Source organism: Lynx canadensis, chromosome D2 (genome assembly GCF_007474595.2).
Source record: "Lynx canadensis isolate LIC74 chromosome D2, mLynCan4.pri.v2, whole genome shotgun sequence".
Taxonomy (NCBI): domain Eukaryota; kingdom Metazoa; phylum Chordata; class Mammalia; order Carnivora; family Felidae; genus Lynx; species Lynx canadensis.
In genome coordinates this window covers 11,544,664-11,568,547 of record NC_044313.2, presented here as the reverse complement: position 1 = coordinate 11,568,547, position 23,884 = coordinate 11,544,664, and the positions used below count along the sequence as shown (strand labels likewise).

General features: G+C 41.1%; 1 protein-coding gene across 2 annotated transcripts in view; it reads right to left on the bottom strand.

Annotated features, from left to right (window-relative positions):
• The window catches only part of LOC115526863 (minichromosome maintenance complex binding protein), a 48,258-nt gene extending 28,246 nt beyond the window's left edge, over window positions 1–20,012 (bottom strand). Inside the window, exons 1-2 of one of the 2 annotated variants that reach the window (XM_030334192.1) lie at window positions 19,680–20,012; window positions 342–427 (exon numbers count right to left, since the gene is read on the bottom strand). In XM_030334192.1, the coding sequence (XP_030190052.1) occupies window positions 342–427; window positions 19,680–19,737 (144 nt within the window). In that variant the 5' untranslated portion in view covers window positions 19,738–20,012. The remainder of the gene's footprint in view (window positions 1–341; window positions 428–19,679) is intronic. The other variant, XM_030334193.1, reaches the window with a different exon arrangement.
• Window positions 20,013–23,884: the final 3,872 nt, after the last annotated feature.

The following is a 23,884-nucleotide window of genomic DNA, read 5'->3' as shown; positions in this document are numbered from 1 at the left end:
CAACCTAGTACATGCCAATTCTTTTTAAATGAAAGCAATAAAACAAAGATAATAGAGACTCACACCTTTTTTTTTTTTTTTTTTTTTTTTGGTCTTAGAGAGTAATATGGTCAGTTACTGCCACCTAGAGGCACCAACATAGAAGCACCGAACTGCTCGACGTTTCAGTTGAAAGAGGGCAAAATCTTTTAATACATATACACTTAATGCAGAAGACAGGGCACATTAATGTATACATATAGTATATATATAATGTGTATATATAGTTTAAAATTTTACGTGGATTACCACTCTACAGAGAGAACCTGGAAGTCAGCCCAACCCAGCAGCAATAAACTTACCCATTTCGGAGCGTTATTTTCCTTCAGCTTTTCCTTAAAATATTCAATTACTTTCTTCTCCCAGTCAGGATTAACTCCATTTTGGGCTGAAAAAAAAAAAAAGGCACTTTTCACAGCTACATGTACAATATTACAATACGTAACAACAGACTCTGGTCAGGTGTGGCACTTCGCGTTCAGGTGCAGCCTTGCAGTGGGCACCCGGGGGGGGGGGGGCTGCCCTCCAGGGGGTTGGGTGTCACAAGGAAGGGCATGGTGACCTCGTGCAGGCTCTCAGAAGCCAACACCCTAGCTGAGACCACCACAGAACAAGGCCTAAAGCTACGCAAAGCAGCATATGAACCATCATTTGTAAAGCACAATGTTCTTTGAAAACATTTTTATACAGATTTTTTTCCCTTACAGCTATCCTGAAATAAAAAGAGGATGTTCTTTTAAAAAAAAAAAAATTGGGGCGCCTGGGTGGCGCAGTCGGTTAAGCGTCCGACTTCAGCCAGGTCACGATCTCGCGGTCCATGAGTTCGAGCCCCGCGTCGGGCTCTGGGCTGATGGCTCAGAGCCTGGAGCCTGTTTCCGATTCTGTGTCTCCCTCTCTCTCTGCCCCTCCCCCGTTCATGCTCTGTCTCTCTCTGTCCCAAAAATAAATGAACGTTGAAAAAAAAAAAAATTAAAAAAAAAAAATTAATTTGGGAGTAATTTCAAACTTTCCAAAAAATCACGTGAACAGTACAAAGAATACCTCTGTCTTTGCTCCATTTATCTGCTCTCATAGTTTTCTGACCCGATTTAAATTACCCACATCCATATGCTTTTGCCTTTAGATATTTCAATATGCATTTCCTAAGAACAGAGAGATTATTTTACATAACTAGCAGTACTGTTACCAATCTCAGGAAATTCAAAACTAATGCTTTTTACCTAACCCACCGTCCATATTCCAATACTATCCTTTATTGCACTTTTTCCTCTTCGGTACATGAGCCAGTCTAGGATCACATACTGACTGCTTTTAGCTATCATGTGTCTTTAATCTTCAAACTGGAACAGTTCCTCAATCTTTATTTTTTATGACATTCATATTTAAGAAGAATACAAACCCTAGATAAAAATATAGAATGCTTCTCACTTTGGGTTTGTCTAATGTTCTCTTATGATTAGATTGCAGGTGTGCACTATCAGACTATTCCCTAAGCGATGCTGTGTCCTTGTAATGGTATCATCTAGAGACAAATGTCCACCTTCCCCTCACTGATGATGTTCACCTTAACCACCCAGTCAAAAGGATAGCCAATCTCTCCACAGTACAGTTACTTTTTTCCCCTTTGCAACTGTTAAGTAATCTGCAGGAGGCACTTCAAGAGCATGCAAATAATTATTACAAATCTTGCCCCACCCCCAGATTTAGCATCCATTGACAACTCTTACAATGATGACTGTAAAATGAAGAGAAAGGTGTTTCTAATGTCATGTTAAAGAGAAGAGGGGTGCCTGGGTGGTTCAGTTGGTTGAGTGGCTGACTTCAGCTCAGGTTATGATCTCACAGTTTGTGAGTTCGAGCCCTGCGTCAGGCTCCATGCTGACAGCTCAGGGCCTGGAGCCAGCTTCTGATTCTGCATCTCCCCCCCTCTCTCTCTGCCCCTCCACCACTCACTCTCTGTCTCTCTCTCACAAAAATAAATAAACATTAAAAAAAAATGTTTTTTAAAGGGAAGAAAACCGGGGTACCTGGCTGGCTCAGTTAGTGGAGCAACTCCTGATCTCGGGGTTGTAAATTTGAACCCCACGTTGCACATAGAGATTACCTAAAAATAAAATCTTAGGGGTGTCTGGGAGGCTCAGTCAGTTAAGCGTATGACTTCGGCTCAGGTCATGGTCTCGCGGTTCACTGAGTTCAAGCCCCACTGACAGCTCAAGCCCTGGAGCCTGCTTCACATTCTGTGCCTAACCTCTCTAACCCCTCCCCCGCTTGCACTCTCTCACTCTCTCCAAAATAAATAAACATTAAAAATAAAAATAAAATCTTAAAAAAAAAAAAGAAAAAGAAAAGAAAACCAAGGCTTTGAAAAAATTACAGCATTTGGCCAAGACCAAAGTGAATTATTGACAGAATTAGGAATTATCTGCTTGGGGAGAACCAGCAAACCACATAGCTAGCCAATACTTCCACCATTTATATTCATCACACAGGTGCTATGGTGCCGTGAAGTAAAGGAAGGAACTATTTGTGACGAGCTGATTCTGTTAGAAATATTCATAAAATTCCACTAACACCATGCTCAGCAGGGCTTCCAAACACTTTCATTTAATTGAGCCAAGTCTAATTCTGAAAAAAGGAGGGAGGAATAAACTCCTGAGGTGATTCAGATGTGCAACGAGGGTTAAATCCACCGGGAAACTGGTCCTCAGCGCGTGCCCTGACCACCATCATTAGAATCACCTGAGTAGTTGTTAAAAATCCAAAATTTCCAGCCCATTCCAGACCTACTGAATCAGAAATTCTGGAGCTGAGGCCTAGCAATCTGCGTTTTAAAATGCCTAAATGGCTTTGCGACGCCCGTCCCTTCCCACTGGCTATCCCCTCTTGGAGCAGCCACCGCCAGCGGCCGCAAAGGCAGGACCCCGAAGTCCCACTTCCACGAGGACCACAGTGGCTCGCGCCTTGTGGTTCAACCAGCAGGCTTGTAAGATCCACAGACCAAAGGCCTGGTGCCTCACCCGCACCCTGCGCCTGGACCCCTCCAGCCCACAGCAAGGTGCCCTCTGCTGCAGCGTCACACCCAAGTGCGAGCCGGCAGGGCCTTCAGCTCAGAAGAGTCTCGAGAGGCTGGCGTCCACAAGGAGGCGGCATGAACCAGTGATCTCGGTGGAATCCAAGAGGGCAGAACCAGTCTGCAGAGTCCTGCAGGCCGGCGTGCCGTGGTGGCGGCACCGCTCCCAGCCCATCCTCCTTCCTGGACGCCCTCGGCCCCCAACTTCAGCTCAGGTTATGATCTCCCAGTTTGCGAGTTCGAGCCCTGTGTCCGGCTCCGTGCTGACAGCTCGGGGCCTGGAGCCAGCTTCCGGTTCCGTGTCTCCCTCTCTCTCTCTGCCCCTCTCTGGGAGCGCTCTCCGGAAGACCTCAAATCGGTCAAACCCAGCTGACAGGACCAGTCATGCCCATACGGAATGTCTGCAAGGAGGAAGTCAGAGTCACAACAGAGGAGGAGGAGAACTGCAGCCAGTGTTTACACGGCTGGTGCCAACGCTGGACTCTGATGCCCCGGCAGAAAGGGCCAAGGAGGCCGTGGAACAAGATGTCGAGAAGACAAAAATAAAGTGCTGTTGGTAAATCGCGATAAAAAAAAAATAATACACAAATAAAATGCCCTCTAAGTGAATCTGATGCATACTAAAGAGAGCTGCTGTTGTACTAGAGGAGTGCCGATAAAGGATTACCAAAATGGACAATAAATAAGTAAATAAGAATGGGCATTTTTGCTTTCAGTGAAAATGGATGTTTAAAGAAAAGGCTGATACACAGCCATGACAGCCACAGCAACATTGCTATTCTGACTGCATCTGAGTAAGAAACATGACATGCTGGGGGGGTGAGGGGAGGAGGGCAGCTCGTCCGTGGAGCATGCAACTCATGACCTTACAGTGGTTGAGTTCAAACCCCACATTGGGTGTGGAGTTTACTTTTAAAAAAATAAATAAAAAAGAAAGTTATACAAACAAGACCATGCCACCTAACTGATGATGAAGTCAGATATATATGCACGGCACATTATTTTCCCCTTATCTCTCTGACATTCTTAGTGGTGTCTTTTAAGGAGAAGTCCAATTTGCCAAGTTTTTTTTCTTTCATAGTAACTGACCCCCAAGGTCATGAAGATATTCTACATTTTTTATTTTCCATACTTAGGCCTGTAAACCCACATCAAATTAATGTTTTTGTTTATATTGTGACATAGGGGTTGAGGCTCATTTTCTCCCCAAAAAGATATCCACTTGTTCCAACATTAAAAGGCTTTCTTGGGGCGCCTGGGTGGCGCAGCCGGTTAAGCGTCCGACTTCAGCCAGGTCACGATCTCGCGGTCCGTGAGTTCGAGCCCCGCGTCAGGCTCTGGGCTGATGGCTCAGAGCCTGGAGCCTGTTTCTGATTCTGTGTCTCCCTCTCTCTGCCCCTTGCCCGTTCATGCTCTGTCTCTCTCTGTCCCAAAAATAAAAATAAACGTTGAAAAAAAAAAAAAGGCTTTCTTTTTAGCATTGAATTGCTTTGGCACTTGTATCAAAAAATCAACTCACTGTACTTAGTTTATTTCCACACTCTGCTATGTTACACTGATCTATTTATCTTTATGCTGTCTTAATACTATATTCGTTACTGTCTTAACCATTATGGCTCGGTCTTAAGTCTTAAAAATCAAATAGTTAAGTTCTTCAAATTTGTCTTGATTATTGTCATCCTTAACATGTCTATGTAATTGTGAGGACCAGCTTATGGACTTCTGTGTCAGGTCTGCTGAAATTTTGATTAGGGTTGTGTTGAACTTACAGATAATTTGAGGAGAACTGACATCTTAACAGAGTCTTCCAATCCATGAATTCTCCCAGGGGAGACAGAATAAGGGAGCCTACACGTGGATTCCTCCAGACTTCATCTGTGTCTTTTTCCCTTACGATCCAGCTGTGTATCTTTACTATCCTGCTGTAATAAATCTTGGCCTTGAATAAAACTATACATGGAGTCACATTAAGTCCTTCTAGTGAGTCTCTCAAGATAGAAGTGGTCTTGGGAACCCTAACACATGAGTATATCAATAGCTCATTTCTATTGATTGCTGAATAGTATTCCACAGTATAGCTGAATGACAATTTGTTTCTCCATTTACCCACTGAAGGACATTTAGATTGTCTCCAAGTTTAACAACTATGAACAAAACAACTAAACATTTGTGTAGAGGTTTTTGTGTACACGTAGGCTTTCATTTCTCTAAGTAAAAACCTGGGAATGGGACAGTTGGGTATACGGTAAATGTACAGTTAAGATTCCACCTCTTTTCCAGAATGGCTGTACCATTTTGCATTCTTACCAGCAATGTATAAAAGATCAAGTTCTTTGTATCCTTGCCAGCATCTGGTACTGTCACTATGTTTTCCAATTTTAGCTGTTCTAATAGGTGTGTAACATCTCATCATGGTTCAGATTTGCATTTCCCTAGTGGCTAATGATGCTGAATTGGTGAGGCATCTATTTAATCTTTGGCCCTTTTTAAAACTGGGTTAATTACCATTGTGCTTTCTTTATACATTCTGGATACAAATCTCATCTATGGTTTTCACATATATTCTAATTAATGGCTTATCTTTCCATTCTAATAGTATTTTTTTGCAGCAGTTTTTAGTTTTGATGGTTATCAAATTTTTGTTTCATGCATTGTGTCTTTGGTGTATGTCTAAAATCTCACTGCCAAACCCTGGGTCACAAAGATCTTCTACTTACGTCTAAAAGTTTTATATTTTTACAGTCTTAAATTTTATACTTAGAACTGTGACACATTTTGAGTTAATTTTTGTATAAGGTATGAGATTTAAAGGTTTTAAATGTGTTCCCACATTTATGCTGAAAATATCCTTTTCCATGAATTATCTTTGTACTCTGTCAAACAATGAGAGCAGCAAGAATGAACCTTACAAACAATATGCTAGGTAAAATAACCTAGACACAAAAGGACAAATATTGTAGGATTCCACTCACATGAGGTACCAAGAATAGGCAAAATCACAGAGACAAAAATTAGAACAGAGGCTTTTGTAGGGGAGACACATGAAAGAGGGGGAGCTGATGGTTATTTTACCTTGGGGTGAGTATGAGTATGTGGAGTGGTAGGCAGAATAATGCCTCCCCCCGCCCCAAGATGGCCACATCCTAATCCCCAGAAACTGAATATATTACACGACAAAGGGGAATTTAGGTAGAAGATAGAATTGAGGTTGATCATCAGCTGACCTTAAAGCAGAGAGATTATCCATGTGCGTCCAATATAATCACAAGGGTCCTTAACATGGAAGAGGGAGACAGAAGTCTTCAGAGCGAGGAGAAAAGAACTCGAAAGGAGCCATGAGCCAAGAAATGTTGGCAGACTCCAGAAGCTGGAAAACAATAAGGAAATAGATTTTCCCCTAGAGCCTCCAGAAAGGAATGCTGTCCTGTTGACAACTTGATTTTACCCAGTAAGACTCCCATCATTCTGGCCTCCAGAACTGTAAGATAAGTTTATACTGTTTTAAGCCCTTAGTTTGTGGTGATTTGTCACAGTAAAAATAGGAAATACAGTTCTTTGAAGAACTGCTCCATTAAGTTGTTGAATTTATGTCCTTAGAGTTATCTTGTATCCTTTCCATGTCCATACAGTCTGTAGTGGTAGCTCTTCTTTCATTCCTGGTACTAGTAATTTGTGTCTTTTTTTTTTTTTTTTTTCTCCTTTGCTAGTCTGGCTATAGGCTTATGTATTTTACTGATCTTTTTAAAAAAATAAAACAAACAGCTTTGGGTTTCATTGATTTTCTTTTTTCTTATTTTCAATTTCATTCATTTCTGGCTTACCTTTATTAGTTCCTTTCTTCTATTTGACTTGGGTTTATTTTGCTCTTCTAGTTTTAAGACAGAAGCTTAAATTATTGATTTGAGATCTACTCTTCTGATAAATGCACTTAATGCCTCTTAGCACATCTTTGGCTCTTTCCCACAAATTTTGATATGCTGTGTTTTCATTTTCATTTAGTTCAAAATATTTTAAAATTCCCCTAGAGACTTTTTGATCCATGGATTATTTAGAAATATTATTTCCACAACTTTGAATCTTCTTGTCATCTGTTACTGATTTTTAATCTGACTTCATTATGGCTGGAGAACATAGTTGATGATTTCAACTCTTTAAGATTTGTTAATATTTGTTTATAATCCAGAATATGGCTTATCTTGGTGAATGTTCTATGCGCACTCAGAAAAAATGTATGTTCTGATGTTGGTGGAGCATTCTACAAATGTCAATTAGATTTATTTGGTTGATGGTGTTTTGCAGTGTTTCTAAATCCTTGCTTTTTTTTTTTAACATTTATTTATTTTTGAGAAAGAGAGAGCACGTGCATGTGTACCCACAAGCAGGGGAGGGGCAGAGAGGGGGACAGAGGATCCAAAATGGGCTCTATGCTGACAGCAGCGAGTCCAATGTAGGGCTCAAACTCACAAACCATGAGATCATAACCTGAGCTAAAGTTGGATGCTTAACTGAGCCACCCAGGTGCCCCAATCCTTGCTTATCTTCTATTCGCTTGTTCTGTAGAGTACTAAAAGAGAAATGGTAAAATCTCCACTTATAATTATATAATTACAAATGTCTCTATTTCTCCTTCCAGTTCCAGGAGTTTTTACTTCCTGTATTCTGAAGCTCTGCTGTTAGGTGCATTTACATGTAGGGCCTCTTAGTGAACTGTTTTATCATTATGTGATGAATCTCTTGTTCTCTTCTCACACAATATTTCTTAAAAATATTTTTAAATTTAAAATGAAGAATCCGCTAAAGAGGAAGACCTAAGGTCTAAGAAACAACAGAATTAACTCATGAATGCAATGGGGGGGAAAAAAAGTCCAAGCATCATAATTAAGCAACAAACCTAAAAAGCAACTAGCACAAATGAGAGGAATAATTCAAAAGGGAAGTTGAGGCACCTGGGTGGCTCAGTTGAGTAAGCGTCCAACTCTTGATTTTGGCTCAGGTGATGATCTCGTAGTTTGTGAGTTCAAGCCCCACATCTGGCTCTGGCTGCTTGGGATTCTCTCTTTCCCCCTCTCTCAAAATAAATAAAATTTTAAAAACGAAGAAGTTGAAGAACATCCACAAAGAGATCATAGTTCTTTCTTAGTAAATAATATGAATGAGATGCTGGAAGAACTTATTGAATATGATGTCAAATTTCTGTTCAATAAGGAAATGCAAGAATACAAATATAAGTAAATTAAGTTTTAACATAGTACTGCTCAAGGAAGTGTGTATGTACCTGACAGCATAGCCTCAAAATACATAAAGCAACAACTTTCAGAACTAAGGAGGAAAGACTAAACAGAAATCACAAAGACTTGACACAGCCCTCTCAGAAACATAAATCAAGCATGAAACACAAAATTAAATACACAGCAGGTATGAAGATAGTAAGCTCTCTAATAAATAAAAATATCCAGAGTACATTTTTAGCATGTGACATTTACAAAAAGTTCTACGTACTAGTCACAGAGGAAGCCTCAACAGATGCCAGGTGTATGTTCTCTGCCCAAAATGTGCCAAGAACTCAGTACAAAAGGGAAGCTTAATACATGAGCACCCTTATGTCTATAATGATTTTTAAAAACAGAGAAGCCCATGATAATAAATAATCCATAATTTAGAGAGGACTTTATAGGGAGTAATTATGAAATTCTCCCAGACGGATAACAAAGAAAGCTGTGCAGCTTAATGTCTGTGGGTTACCAAGGTGGTTTTTATGAAGTTATAGATTCGAATATGCTTATCGAGTACAAAGAAAGAATGGAAATAGATGAGCTTATTACTTTTCAACTTAAGAAGCTTTTAGAAGAGAAAATCCAAAGAATAAGAAAAATAGTAAATAAAATGGAGAAAAATACTAATACAAATCATTAATGTTAAGATAGCTAAATTTTTTGGCAAGCCAGTTCAGAACAAAGAAAACCCAAAGAACAAAATCAGACAAATAAAAACAAGACACAGAAGACAATACTAAAAGGAAAGAATATAGGTAGAGCAAAATGAAAAAAGGGAAAATGCTATAGATGACAGAAATGCTAAAAACTATGCAAAATATTATGAACTATAAACAGATTTGAAAATCCAGGTGAAAGATGAATTTCTGAAAGAATACGAACTGCCACAAGATTGGCAGGCAGAGCTCTTCTGGTTATCACCATCTGGTCAAAGAACATTGTATGTCTAATACTGCACGAGAGAAAAACTGATCTTTCCTCTCAATTCCATGAAGTCCCAAGTCCAGAAAATTATGCACTTTCAAGCCAAGCTGTTCACAAAAGATAAAGATGCAAAACTCCCATATAAACTATTAACTGAATCCAATGGAGTATTCAAAAAGAAATCATGATCACGCAGTACTTACCCAATAATACAAAAGTAGTTTATGACCAGAAAACCTAAGAGGATAATTTATGGCATTAAAAGATTAAAGAAAAAATATAACCATCTCAGGGGATAGAAAACTAGGCACTTGATAAAGTGCAAAACCTATTTCATGATGAAAAATGATAAATTATGGCTTGATAGTAAACTTTGGAGTATAAGAGAAACCTTTTGACCTTGATTCTTGAAACACTGTCCTTAAAGCAAAATAATGTAATGACAGGATTTTACTTCCTCCCCTACTGGTCCAAACACCCTAGTAGATTCTGTAGGGAAAGCTATTATACAATCATAACAACATAAATGTTACTCACTGGTTTTTGACCTTTATAATACGGTCAGACAAAGCACTAGAGCACTGTAAACTTTGGTGCCACATTTGTGGCACGATGACTGACAAAAATTGGGTACAAGCAATGGAGGGTTGTGTAGACACTATTTCCTCATCTTATGAAATGGAAACTCTGAAATGGTATCTAAAGTTGCTGGAGAGAAAAAACAACTTTAGAATATGCCTCTACATTCAAAAGGAAAGCAACTGAAGAATTAAAAATAAGTGAAAAACCAGAAGCTTCACACTAAGATAGGAACAAGGCAATGATGGCCCTCTCACCATTTTCAACACTGTACTAGAAGCCATAACTAATACATTAAGACAAAAAAAAAAGAAAAGAAAAGAAAAGGTATACTGGCCAAGAAGGAAAAAAATAAAAGTGTTCACAGAAGACATGTTTCTACATAGAAAATCCGAAGGAATCAACAAAAAGAAAAACCCGCCTGGAACTGATAAGCAAGTATAGCAAGATTGCAAAATGCAAGGTTAGTATACAGAAGTCAATCATATTCCTACATATTATCAATGAACAAGTGGAATTTGAAATTAAAAACACAGAACCATTCACATTAGCATCCCCAAAACGAAATTCTTGTATATAAATCTAACAAAATATGTGTCAGATCTGTATGAGGAAAGCTATAAAAGCCTGATGAAAGAAACTCAAGAACTACATAAATGGGGAAATATTCCACATTCATGGCTAGGAAGACTAAATACTGTCAAGATTCTTCCCAATCAAGACTCAGCTAAGTGCATTTGTTTGGACAGTAAATCTCTAACTGGTCCAGAACAGTCCAAAGTTTCTTAGGGGCAGTGAGTATCCCCCAATCCCTGTGTGGCACTCTAGAGCCCTACATGCATACAACAGATTTTAAATAAACACCACAGTGATTGTAAAGATGAAGAGACAGAACTTGAGTTATTTCAACTCTATCTTCTATGAGACAACTTGGGAGTGTGTTTAATATTTAAAACAGTGCAAAATGAGAGGCATAGGAAGCGCACATTTTAGCTCACACGTATATATTGCACTGAATTTAGTATTTAATACTAAAATATATTCTTATCAAACTGTTATTCGCTTTGTAACTAAAGAATGAATCAAGAAAATATATTAACAGGGGCGCCTGGAGGACTCAATTGGGTAAGTGACTGACTCTTAATTTAGGCTCAGGTCACGATCTCATGATGGTAGATTGAGCCCCTGCATCTAACTCCGCGTGGGCCTCAGCGCTGACCATGGAGCCTACTTAGGATTCTCTCTCTCCCTCTGCCCTTCTCTCCTCCTGGTGTGTGTGCTCTCTCTAGGAAAGGGAAAAGAAAAAGAAAAGGAAAGGAAGAGGAAGGGAAAGAAAAAGAAAGGAAAAGAAAAAACGTTAACAATGACAAAAAATACATTAACATCAGGGGCACGATTTTGGGAACTGCCTAACTTGTGTCTTTTGTAGTTGCTTGTTTTATCAGAATTCACTTATTTATTTAATGAAATTTATTGTCAAATTGGTTTCCACACAACACCCAGTGCTCATCCCAACAGGTGCCCTCCTCAATGCCCATCACCCACTTTCCCCACCCCTCATCAACCCTCAGTTTGTTCTCAGTATTTAAGAGTCTCTTATGGTTTGCCTCCTTCCCTCTCTGTTACTCCCCCCCTCCCTCCCCCCTGGTCTTCTGTTGAGTTTCTCAGAATCCACATATGAGTGAAAACATATGGTATCTGTCTTTCTCTGCCTGACTTATTTCAGTTAGCATAACACTCTCCAGTTTCCATCCACGTTGCTACAAATGACCAGATTTCATTCTTTGCCATTGCCAAGTAGTTGGAATTCACTTATTAATTATCAATTGTTTCTTTTTTGTCCTGTAGGAACTTGGGAAGTTATTCAAAGAATTAATTACACAATTAAAACAAAATTCTTCCAATCTCATGTGCGGTACCCATACCAACATGAAACAACATCAATACAGTGGAACTCAACAAAAAAATTCTAAAATCAGTGGCGGGGGGGGGGCGTTGCGTACAGAAGAAGGCGACAGAAGCAATAAGCAGAACTATACTATTTTGAAATACATAATACTTTAAGCTTCATTTCATGATTATTACTGAAAATCATTCAGCAGTTAAAAAAAAAAAAAAGTAAATATTTTAAAAAATGACTCAGGGAGCCAAATACCCAGTATGGTTCAGAAGTTAAGAAGCAGTGTGGCTCTAGAGTCTGTAATCTTAACTATACTCTATTATCAAAAGAACTAAAAGAGTCAATGCAATCCCTACCAAAATGCCCACTGCCTATCTTTGCAAAAATGGGCGATCTGATTCTAAATTTATATGGAAATGCAAGGGACTCTAACGAGCCAAAACTATATTAAAAAAGAACAAAGTTGAAGGATTCACACTTCCTGATTTAAAAACACTGCAAAGTTAATCACGGCAATGTGGTACTGGCATGAGGATAAACATATAGACCAACGGAACTGGGAGTTCAGAGATAAAGCTACACATCTATGGTCCAGTGATTTTTTTGACAAAGGTGTCATTCAATGGCAACCATTAAGTGGCAACCATTCAGTGGGCAGAACAGACTATTCAAAAACCAGTGCGGGAGTTTCCAGGTTGGCAAATGCATCCACTGCTGGGAGGTAGCTATCACACTCCAGTTCCCTGGAGACAAAAGCACGAGGTACTATTCCAGATCTCACCCTATGCACCTTTTCATCTGGCTGTCCATCTGAATACTTTATAATATCTTTTATAATAAACTGGCAAATGTAAAAAATAAGCCAAAAACAAATGATACCGGGACAACTGGATATCCATGTGCAAAAGAATGAATTTCGATCCCTACCTCATATCTTATACAAAATTTAATTCAAAATGAATCAAACACCTAAATCTAAGAGCTAAAACTCTGAAACTCTTAGAAAGAACATAGGTATAAATTTTTACATCTGGCATTAGACAATGGGTTCTACAATATGGCAATCAAAGGGAAGACATAAATTGGACTTCATCAAATTAAAAACTTGAACGTATACAAATAGAATGTTATGAAAGTTTTTCTGTGCTTTCTGTTCCTCTACATAAACTATGGTGTATTATGCACAAAAAATTAAAAGCTTACATTGAAATGCATTACACCAAGAAAGTGAAAACAATCCACAAAATGGCAGAAATATTTGCAAATCACATATATCTGGTAAGTCTAGTACGCAGAATATACAAAGAACTCAAATCTCAACAATAAAAAGACAAAACCCAGCTAAAAAATTTGCAAAGGATTTGAATACACATTTCTTCAGAGAAAATACACAAATGGCCAATATGCATATTAAAATATGCTATTATCATTAGTCATTAGAGAAATGCAAATCAAAACCACAAGAAGTTATCACCTCACACCCACTAGGATGGCTATAACTAATAAAACAGAAAATAACAAATGTTAGATGTAAGAAACTGGAAACCTGACACATTGATGGTGAAAATGTAAAATGGTACAGCCACTTTGGACAATAGTTTGGCAATTCCTCAAACAATTAAACATAAAAGTGACACCTGGGTGGCTCAGTCAGTTAAGCATCCAACTCTTGATTTTGGCTCAGGTCATGATCTCACGGTTTGTGAGTTCAAGCCACATATCGGGCTCCCGACTGATTATGCGAAGCCTGCTTGGGATTCTCTCTCTCCCTCTCTCTCTCTGCTCCTCCAGTCCTCATGAGTGTGCACTTTCTCTCTCTCTCTCTCTCAAAATAAACCTAAAACACACACACACACACACACACACACACACACACACACACATATATGTATATATACATCAAGATAAATTACCATTATGAGTAGGCAAGCCTATTCCTAGGTATATCCCAAAAGAAGTGAAAACACAAAAATCTGTACACTGATATTTACAGCAGCACGCTTCACAATAGCCAAGAAGTGGAAACAACCCAAGGGTCCGTCCACGAATGAACGAATAAACGTGGTATATCCGTGCAGTGGAATATTATCTTCAGTCATAAGAAGGAATACAGTGCTGATACATGCCACTGCATGGTTGAACCTTGAAAATATTAAGCTATGTGAAAAGCCAGACACAGTAGCCCACACGTATTATTCCATTTATACAAATGTCCAGAATAGGTAAATCATAAACAGAAGTAGACTGGTTGACAGAGAATGGAGGAGGGGGCAATTGGGAGTGATTGCTAATAGGTACAGCGTTTCTTTTTGGAATGATGGAAATGATAGTGGTGATGGCTGCATACTACTGTGAATATACTAAAAACCATTGAAGTATACATACCTAAATGATTAATTTCATGTCTGTGAGTTAGATCTCAATAAAAACAAAACAAAAATAAAGGCACTAAAAGTAGGATCACAAGTGGTTACTTCAGTGGGAAAAGGGCATCCTTCTACTTATTACCATGTTTCTTAAAATCATGTGTGATCTATTATTTAAAAATGCATACATACATATCTACACCTTTTGCCACAGGTGCCCAATCCATTCTTCTTCTCTGAGAACTTGCCCCATTGTTGAGGTGTGGGACTCAAAAGTCAGGACTGTCCTATATAACTCTGTGCCCTGGACACAGCTTGTTAGTGCACGGGTGGACTCCTGACGCCATGCTGGACCAATCAGATTCTCTAACCCTGGAATCTGAAATTAAGATAAAGATGCTAACTAGTGTGGAACTGAGACCAAGTGAATTTGGGAGCTGTGGAGTAGAGACAGATAAAGTTCGTGTGCAGAGATGAATATAGCCTAAGAAGAAAATCTGAGAAGAGCTGCTTAGATTCCTGCCAGCTTTCCAGTTCCAGATTCCACTCTTGGGACGCCAAGACATCCTCCCTATCTTTGGGTTCCACAGCCTTGTAACAAATGCCTTTTTTCAGTGGCCTACCAAGGTCAGGATGATAGGAGAGATCCAAGATGGGTACAAACAAAAGGGGATGAATTGTCTGTCCAGAATCGTGGTGACAGTAAAAAAGCAAACTTTTAGTCAATTTTATTATTGCTTTAAATTCTTTAAAATGCTAGTGACCAAATACTTCTCCCTGCCCTTCTCCACATAACACTGCTCTTTTAGTCTAGTTCTGGTTGTTGGATATAACCACAGTACTTTGAATATAACCAATAATAATGATCTTGACCCAACCAACAATCTAAAAACAGTGAAAGAGGGGCGCCTGGGTGGCTCAGTCGGTTGAGCGTCCGACTTCAGCTCAGGTCATCTTCTCATGGTTCATGTCCAGCTCTGTGCTAACAGCTCAGAGCCTGCAGCCTGCTTCAGATTCTGTCTCTGGCTCTCTCTGCCCCTCCCCCATTTATGCTCTGTCTCTAAAATAAACAAACACTAAAAAAACTTTTTTTAATAAAAACAGTTAAAGAAACTGGTCAATAAGCATTCCTACGTTTTCCAAAATTGACGAGTTATTAATTCAGGGAAGGAAAAAAATTTTTAATGGTGTTTTAAATTTTTTACTTATTCTTTTTTGAGAGCAAGAGTATGTGCAAGTGGGGGAGGAGCAGAGAAGGAAGGAAAGAGAGAATCCCAAGCAGGCTCCGTGCTCAGCACAGAGCCCAATGTGGGGCTCGATCCCACAACTGTGAGATCATGACATGAGCCAAAACCAAGGGTCTGACGCTTATCTGAGCCACCCACGCACCCCTAAAGTATTTTAATTTAAATAGCTATACCCAACATGTGGCTCAAACTTATGACCCCAAGATCAAGAGTAGAACGCTCCTTTGACTGAACCAGTCAGCTGCCCTAAGAAAATTTATTTTATCTATTTTTTCTAACCAACAGTTAGATCTAGAAATCTTGTCTTACGAGTCTTCGTTTAAATAAAGCAAATTCCACTTCAACAGCTACCACTCAAGGATGAGAATGAGTGGTTGAAAATGGAGATAGGCTACAACAGAAGTCCTCTCATTTATTTCATGGTTGTCTGAGAGCTGAGTGCATCATGCTTCCCGTGGATGGCTCCACCAATGTTCATTCTTCCTGGTGCTTGCTGGAGCCACCTGTGTGGGTATAGTCATACCAGAGGAGAACACCATTCAACAGAAACTGAGGCAGCAGAGGACAGGAATGAGTATAGCTAGTCTTTCAGGGTTAATGTGGTACAGTGGAGAGGACCTGAGTGAAGGAAGAAAAAAAATTTCTTTTAAATAAAAACTGATTAGGAGAAAAAAAAAAAGGATACCAAAATTGTTTTTAATTATTATTCCTGCCTTTGTTTAAAGGAAGCAATTTGATATGGATCACTAAATAATCATCGTAGGGACTCAGCCATTAGCACTATACACATAACAGAGGCCAACAAAGATAATGCTGAAGTATTCCTAAATCATAATTTAAAGCTTTGGATCTCAATGTCCTGTACATAAAATCTTTAAGAAACTCCAAGTGAAACATTAATGACACTTTATGAGGGCTTACAGAAAAAAATGTGCATTTTTAAAAAAAATGTGCAATTATAACATGGCAGATACAAATTAAAGTACAGATTGATTCGCAAAGATGAATTATGACCCAGGTAGTTATGATTGGCCACTCACAGAATTTCAAAGTTTCCTATCTAAATGAAGAAGAATCAGGACTTGCATGTGAATGTAGCTCATACCTGGTACGATCATGAATTCTCTGAATCAACAGGAGGTCTGCCAGGACTGTCCTATGTCTGAGACCTGCGCTCACAGTAACCACCCCAATTCACACCATTTCTGATTGATTCATCAGTCTTTCCACTGCCTCTGACACATGTTCACTGAGCATTTTCACTGTGCAAGGTGCATTCCAGGCAATGAAGATATACTGGTGAATAAGTCAGAGACAGGCCCTGAATGTGCTGAGAAAAAATATAGCAAAGGAACCCAAGAAACAAGTACTTTCAACAACTTGCTTTACATATGTGAAAATTAATAAAGGGAAACCTCACTAAAGTGGACTTGGGAGGCTGAAAGGGGGAGCTCTACCACTCAATGTTAATTACAAGAAGAATTATCAATTAAAGATCCCTAACAAAAAAATCTTTAACAGGTAAGTATCAATTACAGGCCCCAACAGAGAGAGATGTACATTGCATCTCCTACAAGATATCTACTATCCCTGCAACTCAGCCAGTGAGAAACCAGCATCACCCTGAACCTTTTTCTCCGATGGGCTTCCCTTCAAAATAACCCGTCCCAACTTCCTCCTCCTTTATAAAATAAAGTTCCTCTCCTTTGTTTGTGGGACTTGTCTATGGTTTGCCTTAGCTTGCATGCATGTCCCGCACTGTAATTCTCTGTTATTTCCCAGTAAACCCATTCTTACTGGTAAGATAACCGGCAGTTTTATTTTTAGGGTTAACGTATACTAATTTCCAGGACACAAAGGATCCTGCAGTAACCGAAGCAAGGGGTACTTAACTTAGGTTTCCAAAAGAAGACTTAGGCAGGAAAGTACAAGTGGAATGAGGAGGGGGCCGGGCAAAGGAAAGAGCTGAGATGCAGAAGGTCTAGAAGCAAGGTCCAAAATTAAAGAACTGAAAGAGGGTTCAGCAGGAGAGGGAATGTAGTGATAAGGTGAGGTCTGAGAACTAGGTAGGGGTGGAGCCAAGAAAGGCCTCATAAACTACAACAGTCATTTCTCTAACTGGGTGAAAAATCAATTTGAAACAATTTACTACAAAGCCAAAAAGAGTCTACAAGTTTAACACCTGACCTACTTCTCACAGAAACATACCTGTAATGCTGTTATTACAAAGGTACTCAACATATTCATGGCAGTAGGAAAATACAGTAAAAACATATACTTCAGAACAGCTTCTACAAAAAAATTATGGCTATAAAGCAGTATTATTTTCTTCTCTATAAAACAATCTATATGGGGAAATAAGACATTCTGTAGGGAAACATTTCAACAAGATCCAGGTGCCCATAGCAACTTACAAAATTTACAAAATACTGTAAAGCCAGTATTTTTATCCGAATTATACCCTTTCTGTACTATAATGAGATGTGTCCCTTAGGATCATACACATAGGAAACAAAACATGACAAATACTTTCAAAACTACATCAAATATAAAGTCATCTTATTTATCCAGCAAGACCAGGGTGTGGGAAATTTACTAAATATCCATAACTGGAACTTTGCCCCTCAGCACCAAAACTTTTTTTTTCTAAGTTTGTTTATTTTTGAGAGAGAAAGAGAGGACAATCGGGGTAGGGGGGGAGAAAGAGAGAGAGAGAGAGAGAGAGAGAGAGAGAGAGAGAGAGAGAGAGAGAGAGAGAGAGAGAGAGAGAGAGAGTCCCAGTCTCTGCACCATCAGCGCAGAGCCTGATGCGGGGCTTAAACTCATGAACCGTTACATCATGACCTGAGCTGAAACCAAGAGTTGGACGCTTAACCGACTGAGCGACCCAGGTGCCCCAAAACGTTTCACTTTTGATGGATTTTCCCTAAGAAGTACCTATGCATTTACAGCGACCTAAACCAACTGTGCAATTTAATCTTCACTCCACATTTTGGAGCCATTATTTTGGACATCAGTTATGGGTTCCAGTAATGTGAACATCAATTACTAAGATTTAGTGGAGGACTATATGCCCCTTCCTCAAAGCACCCTTATGGATACAGTAAAAAAAAAAAAAAAAAAAAAAAAAAATATATATATATATATATATATATATGTATACATACACACACACACATAGTTTTAGACTTCTTTATCAGGTTGTCAGTGTTCACGGACTCAGTCCTGATGCCTACACAGGCCTTCTAATTTACTGCTTCTAGTTTCAACCTGGGAAACCAGAAAACTAAACTAGTTCAAATTATAGGGAAAATGAATAAAGAGTTGCTGAATCCCTCCTACAAGAAATACGTGCATTTTACGCCACTGGTTTTGGCTGCTGGAGACTAGCTTCTAGATCAAGGCGTTCTCACTAACACCCGCCTGGTGTTTTAAATGAGCTAAGGCCACTCACTGCTAAGCTACCTCCAGGTGCCACAATCTAACAGTGATTTCTGGTTTGCCTCCACCACTCGTAAGTGCAAAAAGAACGGAGAGGGGGGTTAAAATGCCCAGTTAACCGCAAACAAGCCTCAATTTTCCTCCATGGATGCTTAGCAGAAAAGTAGCGTTAACAAGAACTACAACTAAAATTTACTAAGCTGGTCTGCAGCATTCAAAGCCCTTTTCTACGTAGGAACTCAGCTGAGTTCAACATTTCTTGCTAGCTCTGGCACGAAAGCAGACGTGTACTAAAAAGGCTTTAAAGTCATAACAGAAAAAATTAAGCTGTCACCCCTAATCTTATCGCGAAAAGGGAGGATGTGTGTAATACAGTAGTTAGAGCCAACTTCTGCTGCGAGCGAGCACTCCCCCGACACACCGGAAGTTTTGAAATATCCTGCAGGCTTCCCATAGGCAAAGTGCTTTTCCTCGCCCCGTCTCGGCGGGCCCCCCGAAGGTTCAAGGACCCCTCCGCGAAGCGTCAAACGCGGGGCGCGGGTCCCTGGTGCGCCACGGAGGGGAGCGAGGCCGGCAATCACGGCCGGTCGCCGGCTCCTCGCCGCGTAACCTTGGCCGCTCGCGAATCACGAATCGGGCAGGTGGGAGGCACCTGCGGCCGGCCGGGGAAGCCGCGGCCCGGGCACGGGCACGGGCCCTGGCACGGGGGTGTCTCCGCGCAGGCCTGGCCGGCCACGCCAGCCTCCGGGGGAGCCCCGCGTGGGGCCGCGCGGCGGGGCCGGGCCCCGGGCTCGGCAAACTCAGCGGCCCGCCCAGCCCGCCCCCGGCGCCGCCACTCACCGAAGAAACCTTGCACGATCCCGAGCGGGTGGCTGAGCCAATCCTCCCCACAGGGCATCTCGCCGACGGGCCGGGGCCGGCGCGGCCCGGCGTCCCGCGCCGCGGCTCCTCCTCGGGGGCTCGGCCGCTCGTCGCCCGCGCCCTCCCACGCACGGCGAGCCTCGGGGCGCGGGCCGCCCGGCCTGTCCGCGCCTCAGGGAACTGCGGCTGTGGCGGCGGCAGCCAAGGAGCAGCTGGCCACGGGCAGGCGGCGCGTGCGGGCCCCCAGCCTCCACTTCGCACAATGGCGGGAAATAGGCGCCGCCGACCGCGCTGCCTGCGACCTGGGTGGAGCTCGCGCGAGGAGGGGCGGCGGGAGCGCGCGGCGCGGCCCCGAGGGCGGGAGGAGGGGCGGTGGGAGCGCGGGGGTGGGGCGGGGTGGAGCCAGGACGCGGCGGCGACGCGGCGGCGGGGCGGCCGCCATCTTGGAGATGGGCAAAAGGAAGGGCACGCAGGGCTGGTGGGTGGAAGGGCTTCGAGGCTGAGCTCTGCGTATCGCGTTTTGTCACGCTGTGCTAGTGTGAAGGGGGAAGTTCCCGAGGTCCGGTTTATTAATTCGTAATACGAGCCCTTGCACAGGCTGGAGGGCGCAGCAGCCCAAAAGCACAAGCCCAAGGAGACCTTCGGGTCCTCTCTGGGCAAAATTAGTGGGCAAAACAGCCCTGGGTGTCGGTCCATCCACTCTTGGTGCTAGTTTTGTTTTGTTTTGTTTTGCTCCTTTCTGTGGCGCCCTGCCTGAAACACCCATACAGTGACTCCCTCAGCTGCATAAAGTCTGATTCCACTGGGGGAGGTATGCATTTGGATAAGGGGTACTTTGAAAACTCACAAGCGCCTTTTGCTGGATCTCTGGCACTGTGGTAGAGTGACGAGTTCATAATTTGAGAGGCAAGCTCCTCACTGTGGAAACGTACCTGTCTGCCTCTGCCTAGAAGCTGGAAACAACCAGGGAGCTTTGGCAGGTTCCTGCAGAAGGTGTGTACAGACATACCTTCGAAATGCTGCCCCTTTGTGCCACACCATCTCAATAAAGCGAAAATCATAATAAAGCAAATCAAATGAAGTTTTTGGTTTCCCAGGGCACATGAAGATTATGTGTACACTATGCAGTAGTCTATCAAGCGTGCAATATATTTAAGTCTTAAAAAGTATATATGTCAATTTAAAAATATTTTTTAACTTAAAAGATGCTGTCATCTTAACTTTCAGCAAGTCACGATCACTGATCACAGATCACCACCATAACAAATGTAGTAATAACGAAAATGTTTGAAATACTGCCAAGATCTAACACAACCTGATGTAGAGATACCCAGTGAGCAAATGGTCTTGGAAAAATAGCGTCAATGGACTTGCGCCAAATGGTGGTGTCACCAACTTTCAATTTGTGAAAAAACGCAGTATTTGGGAAAGGCAGTAAAGCTAAGCAGAGTAAAACAATGTGTGCCTCTCTCTGGATACCCTAAGATTGAAGATGGTGGCATTAACACATACAAAAAGATCAAATCTAGGGGTAAACTTTTAGTGAGGGAATTCAGAAAAACATCCAAGTTCAGGGATGAAACAGCATGTTTCTCCTAGGACTGGAACACACCTGAGAAAACTGAAATATCCACAGCTGAAGAGCGTGTTAAACAGGAGGATGATCTGAATGGAGACTGGAAAGTGGAAAGCCTGAGAATAAGAACTGAACTCGAAGCTTAAGCCCTACTTAGGGCAAAGGCGGGTGGTTTGTATTTCTCATTGTGAACTAATTAATTGGTCTACTGGATTATACATCTGGCTCTTGTGAGTTTGGGTGAGCTGAGAAAACGGAGTTTCAAATCCAGGGCACTACCACCACGTCGTTCATTTATTCATGTGTTTAGCAGAGAGGGTTGCCAAGACCCTTGTATTAAATGGAGAAATCCCATATGTTAGTGTCTTGACCAGTAACGGGCAAATTAAATGTATGCGGACATGAAAATGTCTGCTTTTAAGTTATAATAATTGCAGATTGATTTGCTTCATATGAAATTGCCGATGGATACCAAGTCAACAGTGGCGAGGAACACTGAAGCTTTAGGTTTCTTCCTCTGTATTTAGTGACTTAGAAACAAACTATCACTCAGATTTACTTAAAGAGACCCCACGGTGCTTTTGAAATGTCATTATTTCATTGTGTGTGTGTGTGTGTGTGTGTGTGTGTATGTATATATATTTAACATTTGTTTATTCCTGAGAGAGAGAGAGAGAGAATGAGCAGGGGAGGGGCAGAGAGGGAGTCACAGAATCTGAAGCAGGCCCCAGGCTCTGAGCTGTCAGCACAGAGCCAGACCTGGGGCTCGAACTCACAAATGGTGAGATCATGACCTGAGCCGAGGTCTGATGCTCAACTGAGCCACCCAGGCACCCCGAAATGTCATTATTTTAAAATGTGAATGATCATAACACCTAATTTTTCTGAGGCAAGATGTGTTGATACTACTACTAAGTAGTTATGAAAATGTAAGAGGCCAGGGAGGATCCATAAAAGCACATCTCTGTGGCAAGATTTGACTTCCCGCCACCACGAATGGCACCGCTGCCCCCACACCAAGCCTATATTTTTAAGGACGGCATTAAATAACCCTGTCTACCTCTGTGGGGTAAAGGCAAAGGATGTTTGAGGACTTTCCTGAAATGTGACATTTACCCTAGGACTTGAAAGATAAATAAGAGGTAACTAGGCAAAAAGTGAGGGAAGAGTGTTCCAAGCCTAGGAAAACAAAGCTTGCAAACAAAAATTAAAATAGTGACAACTTATTATATCATTTGGCTATGAATCATCTTTATGTAATCATAATAAAGGTAAAACTTGAGTGTTAATCTAACCAATGTTATAATTTAACTTCAGCAAGAGGCTAGGGGGAAAGGGTTCATATATGTGATGAGGACAAAGATCAAAAGGGGCAAAATCCTCATTGTTCACCTGGAAAGTCAACAATATAATGTAAACAGGAAAAACATCAGAAGTGGCAACGTAATCATGTTAATTTGGAAACAGAAATCCTGAAAGAATCAGCAGAAAGAGTTGAATGCAGTTGCCTTCAGGGTGGAGTAAATTTTTTTAAAAATTTGCTAGTTTTCTACACATTTGTTATTAATTAAGCCTCAACTGCACTAGAATTTGCACTAGACTGTAAGATCCTTGAAGCAATGATTTTGGTAGTTACATGTTATTTTATTCCCTAGCACCTAGAACAGTGCCTGGCATAGCATAGGTGCTCAATAAATGGTTTCTGAATGGATAATACACATTTTCCATCCGTTGCCTAAATTTCCTCTCTAGGTGTTTAGACACCTTTTCTTGGGTATCTTTCCTAGAGCCTTTTGACCTGTTCTGATCTAGACTTGCTGCCCTTTACCTCTGGTACAAAACTGTCTTCCTAGGATCTCCTACCACCATTATCCATTATCCTTAAGATTCTCTTTCCTTTCATGGTTTCACTGACCCTTCAGAAAAATCTGTTTCCTCCATCTTCCACAGCTATAGATTTCCTAGGGAAGACCTGCATTTTCTACCTACAGACGTATAGCTGAGGCTGGTTGCCCAACGAGGGACTACATTTCCCAGCCTTCTTTGCAGCTAGGTAGGGCTTTGTGATTAGGTTCTTACCAATGAACTGGGAGCAAATGTTATGTCTGGAACTTCCCCCTCAATTTGTTTGGAGAAAACTTTTGGCCTGGATATGTTCTTTCCTCCTTTGTGATGGACAGGATGGTGATGACTAGAACGACTCTGTGTGACAGCCTGGATTTTTATATGAACATTGCATTCTGAGGCCTCTTTATTACAACTGCTAGCATTACTCTAAGTAATTCAGCAAGTGGTGTAAGTGGGGTGTTATCACAACAAACACAAACTAAGGTGGCTCTAGTTTAGTGGTTGGAAGGAAGGTAGCAATCAGTAAAAGATGAAATGCCTGAGACAACGAAGGAGATTGATTTCATTCATGCTGTTGCAGTAGGGAGAATGTTCGTTCAGAAACATCTCAAAGGAGAGTGGTAAATTTTGAGTTTCATAAAGCAAGGAAGTCGTTGAGGAAGGATGGAGGTGAGCCTTATGTTGGAATTTTCTTTTTTTTTTATTTTTTTTTTTAAATTTTTTTTTTCAACGTTTATTTATTTTTGGGACAGAGAGAGAC